At 40.7% G+C, this 14,118-nt stretch overlaps 2 protein-coding genes across 2 annotated transcripts; both read left to right on the top strand.

Moving 5' to 3' along the window:
- The first annotated feature begins 8,790 nt into the window (after window positions 1-8,790).
- LOC140004813 (uncharacterized mitochondrial protein AtMg00300-like) lies at window positions 8,791-9,105 on the top strand. Its single transcript, XM_072044962.1, has one exon. It carries the CDS (start codon window positions 8,791-8,793, stop codon window positions 9,103-9,105), a length of 315 nt encoding a protein of 104 aa, XP_071901063.1.
- A 1,765-nt stretch (window positions 9,106-10,870) lies between these two features.
- Window positions 10,871-11,209, top strand: LOC140004812 (secreted RxLR effector protein 161-like). Its single transcript, XM_072044961.1, has one exon. It carries the CDS (start codon window positions 10,871-10,873, stop codon window positions 11,207-11,209), a length of 339 nt encoding a protein of 112 aa, XP_071901062.1.
- The last annotated feature ends 2,909 nt before the right edge of the window (window positions 11,210-14,118 follow it).

Below are 14,118 nucleotides of genomic sequence, written 5' to 3'. Positions count from 1 at the left end.
CTGTAATTTGAAATTTTGACCTGGATACACTACGAACTGGACTGAGTGGTCTTCATCAAAGTTGTAATCCTTTATCTTAGCTTCAAAATGGTATAAATTGCACCCCAATCTAATAAGCGTATCTTCGGTTGTGTCCGATACGCTAAGCGACGTCAAATCTATCTTTTGTTTTATGACTGAAACTTCATTTCCGGACATTTTCCTAGCTTGATTTTGTACTTGTACACCATTGAGCCTATTGAACAGCTATTGAAATGATATTTTTTTGTGTGTGAATTTGGAACTGATTGAAGAAAAGAATGAAGCCATAAATTGTTGAAAAATAGGTAAACACAAGGGGCATGCCGCCCAAATTTTCACTACAGGTATAAACCGGTCTTTGGAGTTTTGGTTAAATAATCTGTAAATTTGACTTGGATATACTGAAAATTGGGTTGAGGTGTCTTCATGAAAGTTGTAACTCTCTGTCTAAGCTTCGAGATGTTACCCAGTACATTTTGATTCAATAAGCACAGTTTCAGTTATGGTTAAAATCGTATAACCCGTTTTGTACCATTTTCATTTCCGCGCACGCGCGCATGCATTCTTTTGCCACTTTGATCGTTCTAGTCCTTATTTCTATTTGTGATGATCGATTCACTGATAGTTGAGTATAATCTTCTATCACAGGCAATGTGAAATCGGATGGAGTCAGTGGACCCGTATAAAGTGCCTTGATTTACGTGCTCACTATTTTGAGTGAGTAATTGGGTTGTTTATTGATGTAAAATTGTCAAAATGCTTTGTATATGTTAAATAGGTACTTAGGCGAGAGTGTATTTTATCTTACTCGACCTAAACCCATCCTTTATTTTGATTTTATATGTGAGAGTACATGCCTTATGTGGAATATCACCCTTTTGCTATGTGCTGATGGGGGTGTTTACATGACTTGAGTTGAGCCCCTTTTGCTGTGTGCTGTTGGGATAAGTACTTTGTTGAGAGATATCATCTATTGAGAGATTGGATATCTCAGGACTTGGTTCTAGCCCGGTTCTAAGGGTAGCCGAACTATTCGAGCCAGTCGGGGCTTGGTCGAAGTTAGTTCAATGCTAACTTTGGGATTTCGTTCTTTGTTAAAACTTTGATTAAAGCTAAGTGATTTTGTTTTGCTCGAGCTGCTGTGTGCTGTTGACTGGCTAGCGGGGGTTGATAAGGTGAACGGAAAAAGTAAGTGGAGTCTACGGACCATGAGTACTTTGGTTGACGGAGTGTTAACAGGTGTTCAAGCTCGGGGAATTGAACTGGCTTTGGAGCCACCCGTATCTTACCATTGTGATGTTACCCTTCTGTTATTGATGTGAAATATCCTGATTTACTTGTTTATTTGGATGTGAGTCTATATTTTTTACCTCTGATTATTCACTAAGCATATAATTTACCCCGTTTCATTTATTTTTCTTAGCAGGGGCCGACGTGGGGAAAGTTCGAAAAGGTGTGTAGACTTTTGGTTATAGAATAGTTGAATTTATACTTGTTATAAATTGACTAGTGAAATGTATATATTTGTTATGGTGGTTATAGTTAGTAACTTCTCTAGGGTTTACTTCTTGGTACTAGTGGTGTGTATGGCTTAATGTAATTGTCTATACAACTTTTGAAGATGTAATAATTTAAATAGAACTTTCTTTTGGTGTGAACCCTATTTTCTCGTTTTAGAGTATCGAGTTCTGGCGCGAGTTAGGCAGGCGATCCGCTAAGCCCTTTGGTACGTCTCTGGGTACGGTGGGGTCATCACACGTTGGTCTTGCGGTTTGATACTGAAAGGTGTACTCGATCAGGAGCTTTCAAGTTCCAACACATGTGGGTCAAACATTCGGACTTTAAGGAAGTAGTGGAGCAAAGCTGGAACCAGCCTCTGGAAGGCTATGGCATGTTTCTCCTGGCTCAAAAGTTGAAATGACTGAAGAAGGTACTGAGCGATTGGAGCAAGTCCGTTTTTGGGAATGTTTTTGAGAATATAGCGCGGGCTGAAGAGGAGGTCCTGCAACAAGAGCTATGGCTGGAAGAGGAGGATAATGAAGCAACACAGATGCAATGGAGTCAGGCTAGGGCCAATTGCTAAAGTGTCTGGCAGACGAGGAAATCTTTTGAAGACAAAAGGTTAGGGTCAAATGGCTGAAAGAAGGGGAGGCTAACACGCGATTTTTTCATGCTAAGCTGCTAGACAAGCATGCAAAACTCTCAATCCACCGGATTAAAAACTCACAGGATGCTTATGTTGAGGATGACTAGGCCATTGGAGCAGAGACTGTGTCTTTTTTCACAGACCTAATGTCCACTACCCCACCCTCGATCAAACTTGCCGCTGCACGCTTGTTACAAAACCTCCCCGTAATTGTGTCCCAGCAACAAAATGACCGGCTTTTGTGCGAACTCACCTCAGAGGAAGTCAAGTAGGCGGTGTTTCAACTGGACGGGCATAGTGCGCCAAGGATAGACGGGTTTACAGGGGTTTTCTTCACATAATATTGGAGTCTTGTTGGCGAAGATGTGTACAAGGCGGCTCGGGAGTTTATGTGTGTGGTGCTAGTTTTGAAGAGCATTGTAACCACCTTGCTTACCTTAATCCCAAAGAAAGATGCACCTCAGACCTTCTCGGATTTTAGGCCGATAAGTTTATGCATTTTTGTCAGCAAGGTTTTTACCCAGATTCTATGCAACAGGTTAAAACCGATCCTGCCTTCTAATATATCACTGGAGCAGTCCACTTTCATCCAGGACAGGGACATATCAGATAACATATTGTTGGCTCAGGAGTTGGTAGGAGCAATTGACAAACGGCTCCGTGGCTACAATGCCATTTTCAAGCATGACATGATGAAAGCCTTCGACTGGGTATCCTGCGGTTTCTTATCCAAGCTCCTCCTCCAATTCGATTTTCACCCTCGGTTCGTGAACATGGTGCTGAATAACTTGACTTCGTCCTAGTTCTCTATACTAGTAAACGGGACACCGCATGGTTTCTTCCAACCTTCCAGAGGATTAAAGCAAGGTGACCCCCTCTCCCCATTCCTGTTTATCTTAGTGTCTGAGGCACTTAGCTGGGGTTTAATTAATTTGGTGGAATCGGGCACCGTCCGAAACTATGCTCAACCAAGGGGCACCATGCAGGTGTCTCATCTGGCATTTGTAGATGATATAATCATTTTCACAAAGGGGATCGGAGGTCGGTGAAAGCTCTTCTGCATTTTTTAGAGATATAATAAGAAGGCTCTGGCGAATTGATTAACAAAGATAAGAGCTTCTACATGACCTCATCCATATGCCCCCCTCTAGGGAGCAACTTATATCTCGGTTGATAGGCTTTCGACGTCAGAGGCTACCCTTCCTGTATTTGGGCTGCCGGATATTCAAAGGCCGAAGCAAAAAGGAATATTACCAGCACCTGGTGCTGAAAATGCAAGCAAAGCTCTCGGGCCGGAAGAAGAAATTTGCTATCTGCTGAGGGTCGCTTAGTACTAATACGTCATGTTCTAGTAGCGATACCACTATACATCTTGGCTGTTTTGGACCCACCGCAGTGTGTTTTGCAGCAAATTGAGCGAATCATGTCTAGATTTTTTTGGGGGGAGATGGAGGGTTGGGAGAAACGGCATTGGCGAGATTGGAGTAGTATATGTTGTCCAATGGAGTAGAATGGGCTGGGTATCGATATACTTAGGAACGTGCTACGGGCCTTTGGATGCAAATTGTGATGGAACTTTCGAACCGGAACCTCTCTCTGGGCTCGTTACATGATTACCAAATATGTGACAAGGGACCAGCATGTCGCTGGTGCTCTGCTAAAACCCATAAGCTCGCGAATTTGGAGAAGACTGGTCGCCAGTCGGAGTTTTATGGAGGCCAACATGCAGCTGCTCGTCCGAAAGGGAAAGGCATCCTTTTGGTTTGACAATTGGTTAGAATTTGGCCCCTTAGCCACGGAGAAGGTGATAAGAACGTCGCCAACCTTGTGAGGAAACCCGTAAAAGATTAGCTTCAGGATCGACAAGAGGAAACCAAGTTTGGAGCGAATGACCTCAACCCATTAATCACGTGGTTAACGAACCTTGGTATAATGATAGAAGACGCCACAACCTAGTGCAATTCTAGATTGATAAGTCATGAACATCTAGAGAAATTTTAAGGTATTCAAGAAACCTTGGAGAAACCAAAAAACTCTCAAAATCCAATTTATTGATTGAATGCCTAAAACCGTTGGAAGTGTGGGCTATTTATAGCCTTACATAGAGATGAAAAACTAAATAATGTGGAACTAGTCTAGAATTGTGGGTTTGACTAAAACTAAGAATTATAGACTTGACTATTTCCATAAGACTAAGAATTATGGGTTTGACCGAATCTTATGAGGTCATCCCTTAGGTAAATAAAACAAGGTTATGGACCATTAAGCCCTTATTCTAATGACTTAACTAAAATAGCAAATGTGACTAGAGAAGGGTCACACATGGTTCTCTTTGACGTGCACCAAATGGATGACCTTCATTCCTTCATGCTAAAATCCCTCAATGACCTTGGGGACAATTTCTTGGCTTTGTATGTCACGAACAAGCCTTTGGAGTTTCTCTCTCATCTTCTTGGCTCGTGCTTGAATCACGGGTCCTAGGAGAACTCGATGAGTCATCAATGGTGTCTCTTGGTTCATATCACCCCTTCCTCTTGAAAAAGATTTGTTCTCAAATCAGCTTCATCGTCTGCAAGAAAAGGAGATAGATCAGAAACATTGAATGTAGCGCTCACATTGTACTCACCGGGTAGGTTCAGTTTGTAAGCATTGTCATTAATGCGCTTGATGATTTGACATGGCCCATCTTCTCGGGAAAATAATTTATTGCGTCTTTGGATTGGGAACCTTTCCTTGCATAGATTTAACCACACCCAATCACCAGATTCAAACACAATGCGTTGGCGTCCCTTGTTAACCCTTTGAGCAACTTGGCCCATCCTCCGCTCAATGTTTAGGCGTACCTGCTAGTGTAATTTCCTGACAAAATCTGCTCATTTAGCACCATCCATGTTAATGTCCTCAAAAGAAGGTAAAGGTGATAAGTTTAGTGGTCACGGGTCCTTGGAGTTCCTCCCTCATCTTCTTAGCTCGTGCTCGAGTCGGGAGTTCCTCAATGACCTTAGAATTCGTGCATCAAATAGGAAGACTAATCATTGTTTCCAAAGGATTAAGGAAGAAAAGTCAGCCTTGGGTTTCCAAAACAGTCCCACCGCAACACAAATTGCTTTTCTATTCGGATTCCATCTTTGCAACCATTGGGGAATTTCTGTCCAATCATTAATTCTGAAAATTTTCGTGCATCGTTAGGTCAGTTTTAAGTGTCATTCTGAATCATCTAAGTGTCCATTTACCTACCAAAACACTGACCAGAAATGCAGCAACCAGCAGCTCAAAATTCCAGTTTCGAGTAGAGTTTTGTCTAGGATTCTTAAAATTCAACTTTGAGTCATTCACTGAATCATGGTCAGTCCCTTCATCTTTTGTTCTTTTTCGTTCAAAGTGCTATAATCTTGTGACCTTGGTTGGTAAGTCGAACCACACTAGAGGGAGTTCTAACTTCTTCAAGGAGTTGGCCAAGGAGCCTTGAAAACACCTTGGTGAATTCATTAGAGTGTTCAAACACGAGAGTGAGAGTAAACACGTGAGGAAGTGTGTGAGGTAAACTTTGCTTCTTTCCATTATTATTATTTTTTTTACCCTATACTTCACCATGGCTAACGAGGGGGGAGCAAGCTCCCAAGCTTTTGATCTTAAACTTTTCACAGATGCAATCAAAGGCGAATTGGGATGTATGATGGACCAAAAACTTGAACTAATGCACTAACGCATTGACAGCTTAGAGTTGTCTCGTGGAAGTTCCAAGGGCAGCCGTGGAAAGGCTTATGCACATGAGTCTAGCGACTCTAACTCGAACAACAACTATGAGCATAAGCAAGGTAGGTCCAAGCGAGATGCTAGGCCTTTAAGTGACCACATTCCGGACATAAAGATGAAAATTCCGCCTTTCGAAGCACGATCAGACCCCGATGCCTACTTAGAGTGGGAGAAGCGGATTGAACTTGTCTTCGACTGCAATGCTTACTCGGAGGAGCAAAAGACCAAGTTGGCCGTGGTCGAATTCGCCGACTACGCCGTTGTGTGGTGGGATCAACTCTCCAATAGTCGAAGGAGGAGTTGTGAACCTACCATACAAACTTGGACGAAGCTAAGACGACTAATGAGGAAGCATTTCGTACCAAGTCACTACTACGGGCAAACATCATGGAGGATCAAGAAGCAACAATGGCACGCTTCTTGAACGACTAAGGCCCGAAATCGTTGACCAAGTAGAGTTACACCACTATGTGAAATTTGGGGACTTGGTGGAGAATGCCAGCAAGATTAAAAGGAGGATTAAGAGGAGGGGTTCGATTCGGAGTTATTCCAACTTTTCACCCTTTTATCCCCTAAGAACACCATCAAAGAAGGAGGATAAAGGACCGAGTAATTCCACTCCTTCAAGATCGAGGCCGGATATGACTAAGTGGAAATCTAAGGCAACACCAAAGACTGCCATTGAGTCGAGCATGGGGCGAAATCGAGATACTAGATGCTTCAAATGCCAAGGCCAAGAGCATATTGCTAGTCAATGACCGAACCAATGCACCATGATCATCTTACCCAATGGTGAGTTTCTTACTGATGATGAAGATGAGAAGAAAGAGTTGTCATCCCTTGAGAAAGAAGAAGAAGAAAAGGAAGCATTGCCTGTCGATAAACGATAAACGAGTTGGACTCGTTGTTAGACGAGTCTTAGCAACCCAAGTGAAAGCCACCGACCATGCACAAAGAGAGAATGTTATTTACACCCGTTGCTATATCAAAGGCAAGATATGTAGTTTAATCATAGATGGAGGTAGTTGTGCTAACGTCGCTAATGCCTTGATGGTGGAGAAATTAGCACTACCCACTTTACGACATCCAATTCCTTATCGTTTGCAATGGTTGAACGATAGTAGGGATGTTCGTGTGACCAAGCAAGTCCAAGTACCTTTCCAAATTGGAAAGTATGAGGACGTGGTGTTATGCAACGTGGTCCCTATGCAAGCATGCCACATACTATTGGGGAGACCATGGCAAATCGACAAGGGAGTTATATTCAATCATGGCAAATCGACAAGGAAGTTACATTCGATGGCATTACCAATAAATACTCCTTCAAGCAAGGCGACAAGAGGATTGTACTTGTGCCACTTACTCCTATCCAAGTTCGTGAAGATCAAGAAAGTTTGATCAAGGAGAGTGAGCTCGAGAATGAGAAGATAAAAATAGAAAAAGCCGAGAGCGGAATAGAAAATGATAAGGCCGAGAAAATTGAGAGGAAAAAGACATATGGTGAGTCGGCCAAAATTGAATAGAGAGAGCAAAGGCAAACTCTATTGATAAAAGTCAATGTAGTAAGAAAAGCTTTGAGTGTTAATACACCTATCTTTGTATTTTTGTGCAAAGAGGTGTTGGTTGTTACAAGTGATCTTAATAACACTCTACCATCTAGTATTGTCTCTCTTTTCCAGGATTATGAGGATGTCTTCTCCGATGAGATTCCAAATGGACTATCACCAATAAGGGAATTTGAGCATCAAATTGACTTGGTTCCAGATGCCCCACTTCCTAACAAAATGGGACCAGATGAGACAAAGGAGCTCCAATGCCAAATTGAAGACCTTCTAGCAAAGGATGGACACGAGAAAGCTTGAGCCTTGTGGATTGGATTGGAGGAGAAGTTCTTGAAGAAAAATTGTGAGAACAGGTTCAATATGAAGAAGCGTTTATTTCGCTTCACTTATGTTCCTAACACAACTCTAAGTGATCACATCACTAATTTCAATCAGTTAATCACTGATCTGATGAATTTAGATATGATATTTGAAAATGAAGATTTGGCTCTCATGTTGTTGGGATCTCTTCCTGAGGAGTTTGAGCATCCCGAAACAACTCTACACCATGGAAAAGCTGAGGTGTCCCTCAGTGAAGTTAGCTCTGCCCTGTATAGCTACGAGTTCAGAAAAAAAGACAAGCAAAAATAGCAGAGATGGAGTAGCAGAAGCTCTGGTATCTAAAGGACGCTCACAAAACCAGAGAAAGGGGACGAGAGATAGATCCAAATCGAGAGCTAGACTAAGCAAAGATGAGTGTACTTTTTGCAGAGAGAAAGGGCACTGGATGAAGGACTGCCCAAAGCTGAAAAGTAGATCTGTCAAGGAAAAAGTTGTTGCTGATTCAAATGTAGTTGAGTGCATTGATCAAGACTCAGACTTTTCATTAGCTGTCATGTCTACTGGTCATTCTAGTATATGGCTATTCGACACAAGTTGTAGTCATCATATGACGTCCAATAGGGAATGGTTCTTTGATTTCAAGGAACAAAAAGGTGGAGTCATCTACACGGAAGATGAGACCACATTAGCAACAAATGGGGTTGGTTCAATTCAGCAGAGGAATCAGGATGGATCAATTAGGATTCTAACTGATGTCTGATATGTGCCAGAATTGAAAAATAACCTCATTTCTGTGGGAGTACTAGAATCAATAGGCTACAAGGTGTCGGCATATAATAGAGTGATGAAAATCATTTCAAGTGCATTAGTGCTGGTGAGAGGAATCCGGAAAAAGAATAACTTGTATTACTATCAAGGTAATGCAGTTGTTGGAGTAGCGGCAGTGGCTTCCGATGATGATCGAGAATTGAAAGTAATCAGATTATGGCATATGCGCATATGCGCTTGGAGCATGTCGGAGAAAAATTCTTGAATCTTCTGATGAATCAAGGACTGTTGAAAGGAGCCAGTGTTTGCAAGTTAGATTTTTGCGAGCATTGTGTCAAAGGGAAGCAGACAAGGGTAAAATTTGGCACTGCAATTCATGATACCAATGGTATTTTGGATTATGTGTACTCTGATGTGTGGGGACCTTCCAAAACAACTTCTCTGGGAGGCAAAAATTATTTTGTTACCTTTGTCGATGACTTCTCTCAAAGAATATGCGTGTATACTGTGAAGGTGAAAATGAAGTATTAGGATTTTTATCAAGTGGAAACAGATGGTGGAAATTCAAATAGAAAGAAAAATCAAACGCTTTCGAACAGACAACGGAGGTAAATACACTAGTGATCCGTTCATGAAGGTTTGTGAAAATAAAGGCATTGTTCGGCACTTCACTGTCAAAGATACACCACAGCAGAACAGAGTGGCAAAGTGTATGAACTGGACATTGGTGGAGAAAGTTCGGTGTATGTTGTCCAATGCTAGGTTGAGCAGACAATTTTGGACTGAGGCTTTAGCATATACAAATCACCTCATTAATCACTTACCATCAACTGCTATTGGCGGCAAAACACCATTAGAGAAATGGTCGGGAAAACCTGCTACAAATTATGATTCCCTACATGTATTTGGTTCTACTGCATATTATCATGTTAAAAAATCAAAGTTGGATCCAAGAGCGAAGAAGGCGCTTTTTATGGGGATCACGACAGGCATTAAAGATTATTGCCTTTGGTGTCTCGAGACAAAGAAAGTAGTTTTTAGCAGGGATGTCACCTTTGATGAATCTACCATGTTAACAAAGGTAGATGTGCAACAGAATGATAGTACTTCTCAACAGGTGGATAGCACTCCTAAGCAAGTGGAGTTTGAAAGAAGCATTATCAGACCACCAGTGGATATAGGAGCAGATGAAAGGATTCCTATGGTAGAAGAAGAATCAACTGAAGAAGATGTTCTAGTTGGAGAGTCTTCACAGCAACTTGAATCAATTGCATGGAGTAAGCCAAAGAGAAATATCAAAGTACCTGCTCGGTATGTTAATATGATGGCTAATGCATCTGCAATTGCAATAGATGAAGTTCCTACCACTTATCTTGAAACTGTCCAAAGTTTAGAGAAAGGAAAATGAAGGACAGCCATGGAAGAAGAAATGTAGTCCCTTTATAAGAATCAGACTTGACAACTTGTCAATCTGTCAAAGGGAAAGAAGGCAATTGTATGCAAGTGGGTATATGCAAAGAAGAAAGAATTTCTTGATAAGTCTGGTATTCGCTACAAAACAAGATTGGTGGCTAAAGGCTACGCTCAGAAGGAGGGAATTGATTACAATGAAGTATTTTCTCCAGTCGTGAAACATTCCTCCATCATAATTTTAGTGGTTTTGATAGCACAATTGGATCTGGAACTTGTCCAATTAGATGTAAAAACTGCATTTTTACATGGTGACTTGGAAGAGAAAATCTACATGACTCAGCCAGAAGGATTCAACGTTGCTGGTAAAGAAAAGATGGTGTGCAAGCTTGACAAATCATTGTATGGATTGAAGCAGTCTCCAAGACAATGGTACAAGCGATTTGACAAGTTTATGATGGGGCAGAGGTACACAAGAAGCAAATATGATGACTATGTATATTTGCGCAAGTTACGAGATGGATCCTACATATATCTTCTTCTTCATGTTGATGATATGTTGAGAGCTTCCAAGGATCAAGGTGAGATTGAAAAATTAATATCTCATTTGAGTCGAGAGTTTAAAATGAAAGATCACAGCAAAACCAAGAAAATTGTCGTCATAAGCAGAGATAGAAGATTGGGAAGGCTTTATTTGACTCAGAAAGAGTATCTTAGTAAAGTATTAAAGAGGTTTGGCATGAATGAAAAGACCAAACCTGTTAGTACTCCATTTGCTCCTCATTTCAAATTCAGTGCATCGTTATCTCCAAAGAATGATGCAGAACGAGAATATATGGCATAGGTATCATATGCAAATGCGGTGGGTAGCTTGATGTATACTATGATGTGTACAAGATCTGACATTTCACAAGCAGTTGGAGTTGTGAGTAGGTACATGCATGATCCTGGCAAGGAGCATTGGCAGGCTGTGAAATGGATTTTACGGTACATTTTGAACACCGTAGATGTTGGATTAGTATTTGAGCGGGATGAGACGATTGGTCAAGGTGCAGTTAGATATTGTGATTCCGACTACACAAATGATCAAGGTACACGTCGATCAACGACTGGGCATGTGTTTACACTTGCTAAGGCACCAGTCAGTTGGAAGTCTACCTTACAGTCAATGGTTGCTTTGTCTACTACAGAGACGGAGTATATGGCTATTAAGGAAGCAATTTGACTTCATGGGTTGCTTGATGAATTGGGAATCAGACAGAAGCCTTTCAAAATTCATTGTGATAGTCAGAGTGCTATTTATTTAGCAAAGACGAAGCATATCGACGTACGGTATCATTTTGTGAGGAAAAATCTGAAAGATAGTACGATACTACTTCAAAAGATTCAGACCAAGGAGAATCCTGCTGATATGCTTACGAAGGTTGTGACAATTGTCAAATTCCAATATTATTTGAATTTGATAAATGTTGTGCACAACTTGAAGATTGGCGCTTGACAACGCATTTGAAGACACCACTGAATATTGAGTAAGAAGATTTTGTATTTTTTTTTGGGTAGGCGTTAGAAATTATGCCAAGATGGAGATTTATTGAATTTCAAAGCCAACAATTGTTGTTGCGGAAGCCCTACCAAATTAAAACCAATTTTCTAGACAGAATTACCTATATATACAATTAATTGCACAATAACTCACTACAAATATACCTACAAATATAGCTACTAAATAGACAATAAAATAGAACACCAGAATTTAACGAGATTCAGATAATTTGCTTGCGTCCTTGGACACTACCGACAACTTAATATTTCACTAGAAGAAATATTACAAAAACAGAGAAGAAAGCAACTTATGATGCTATTGCTTGGTGTGATTAAATTGGTTTGTTTGAGAGCTATTTAGAGTATGACAACCTTACCTCCCCCTAGGGCGTGCCCCAGGGTTCGGCGGGTCGCCAGCCCAACTCACATCGGGACTCACTCACTCACTACAGTTCTTAAATAAATTACAATGCACATCTCAAATATTACATCAAATTCTCCATGAATTACATATCATGCGAAGTAAAACTAGTTCCCAAACGTGGAACGTACACGTACATCCATTCAAGTCCAAACATTCATACAAACCCAACTATTACACAAGAAAAATCTCAAATTCAAACTATACAGGAGATAACCCATCCGCTCACATGAATAAGTACTACAAGTATGTCCTTCGCCTCAAGCCCTGTAGAAGGGAAATAAAATAGCTTTGGGGTGAGCTAGAAATTCAGTGAGTAACTAGGGAAATCAGTAATCCAATATATTTCACAATAATGCATTTCGATGATGTCATGATTCAGAGATCAAATGTACGTATTTTCGCTCTGGTGAGCCAGTGAAATTGTTGCACTTAAACACGCAACGTTCAAATAGATCATTTAATGTTGAACAGTAAGAGGGAGCCCGTTGGTGCTCCAGGTGAACAGTAAGAAGTGGTGGAGATGTTGGTATTTAGCACAAGACTCCTCAAGAACTCGTTGAAATCAAATCATGCCATGAACTTACATGCAAGTACACATGATATACAATCGAGTAAATACTGCAAGAAAACGTTCAAAAATAATTTCGGAACAGTTTTGGGATTACTCATCAACCACGGCTCATAATCTTCTTCCATTATAGACAATTTCGTGGGTGGAACTCAAGCCCTTCAACTCAACTTCAAAGTAACCAAACACTCTCAAAGATCGGACAACATTTCCTCGCAAATTCTTTATTTCCATCCTGCAATCAAATACCCAACCTTATAGCAATTAACCACAATCACACATATAGTTCACAAGCAATACCAAACCTTCAATTAGGCCACAATATCCTTCAATCAAAGCCAATTAGCAACTTAATAACCAATCCATAAGAAAGCCCCAAATTAAACCCTAGAAACCGGAATTTCCGCACAAACTAGAAATTTTCTGCAAACAATCGTATCCAACGTATACAAGCTGCATTTTAAACCACAACAAGCCACTAATATAGCATAATTAACCAATAGAAATTGCACAATAACTCACTACAAATATACCTACAAATATAGCTACTAAATAGACAATAACATAGAACACCAGAATTTAACGAGATTCAGATAATTTGCCTGCGTCCTTGGACACTACCGACAACTTAACATATCACTAGAAGAGATATTACAAAAAGAGAGAAGAAAGCAAGTTATGATGCTATTGCTTGGTGTGATTAAATTGGTTTGTTTGAGAGCTATTTAGAGTGTGACGACCCCACCTCCCCCTAGGGCGTGCTCCAGGGTTCGGTGGGTCGCCTGCCCAACTCACGCCGGGACTCACTCACTCACTACAGTTCTTAAATAAATTACGATGCACATCTCAAATATTACATCAAATTCTCCATGAATTACATATCAAGCGAAGAAAAACTAGTTCCCAAGAGTGGAACGTACACGTACATCCATTCAAGTCCAAACATCCATACAAACCCAACTATTACACAAGAAAAATCTAAAACTCAAACTATACAGGAGATAACCCATCCGGTCACATGAATAAGTACTACAAGCACATCCTTTGCCTCGAGCCCTGTGGAGGGGAAATAAAATAGCTTTGGGGTGAGCTAGAAACTTAGTGAGTAACTAGAAAAATCAGTAATCCAATATATTTCACAATAATGCATTTCGATGATGTTATGATTCAGAGATCAAATGTACGTATTTTTGCTCTGGTGGGCTAGTGAAATCGTTGTACTTAAACACCTAATGCTCGAATAGATCATTTAACGTTGAACAGTAAGAGAGAGCCCGTTGGTGCTCCAGATGAACAGTAGGAAGTGGTGGAGACGCTGGTGTTCAGCACAAGACTCCTCAAGAACTCATTGAAATCAAATCATGCCATGAACTCACATGCAAGCACACATGATATGCAATTGAGTAAATACTGCAAGAAAACGTTCAAAATTAACTTTGGAACAGTTTTAGAATTACTCACCAACCACGGCACATAATCTTCTTCCATTATAGACAATTTCGTGGGTGGAACTCAAGCCCTTCAACTCAACTTCAAAGTAACCAAACACTCTCAAAGATCGGACAATATTTCCTCTTAAATTCTTCATTTCCATCCTGCA

Source organism: Coffea arabica, chromosome 4c (assembly GCF_036785885.1).
Source record: "Coffea arabica cultivar ET-39 chromosome 4c, Coffea Arabica ET-39 HiFi, whole genome shotgun sequence".
Taxonomy (NCBI): domain Eukaryota; kingdom Viridiplantae; phylum Streptophyta; class Magnoliopsida; order Gentianales; family Rubiaceae; genus Coffea; species Coffea arabica.
The sequence above is the reverse complement of the archived record's forward strand: the minus strand, read 5'-3'. Positions and strand labels throughout refer to the sequence as shown.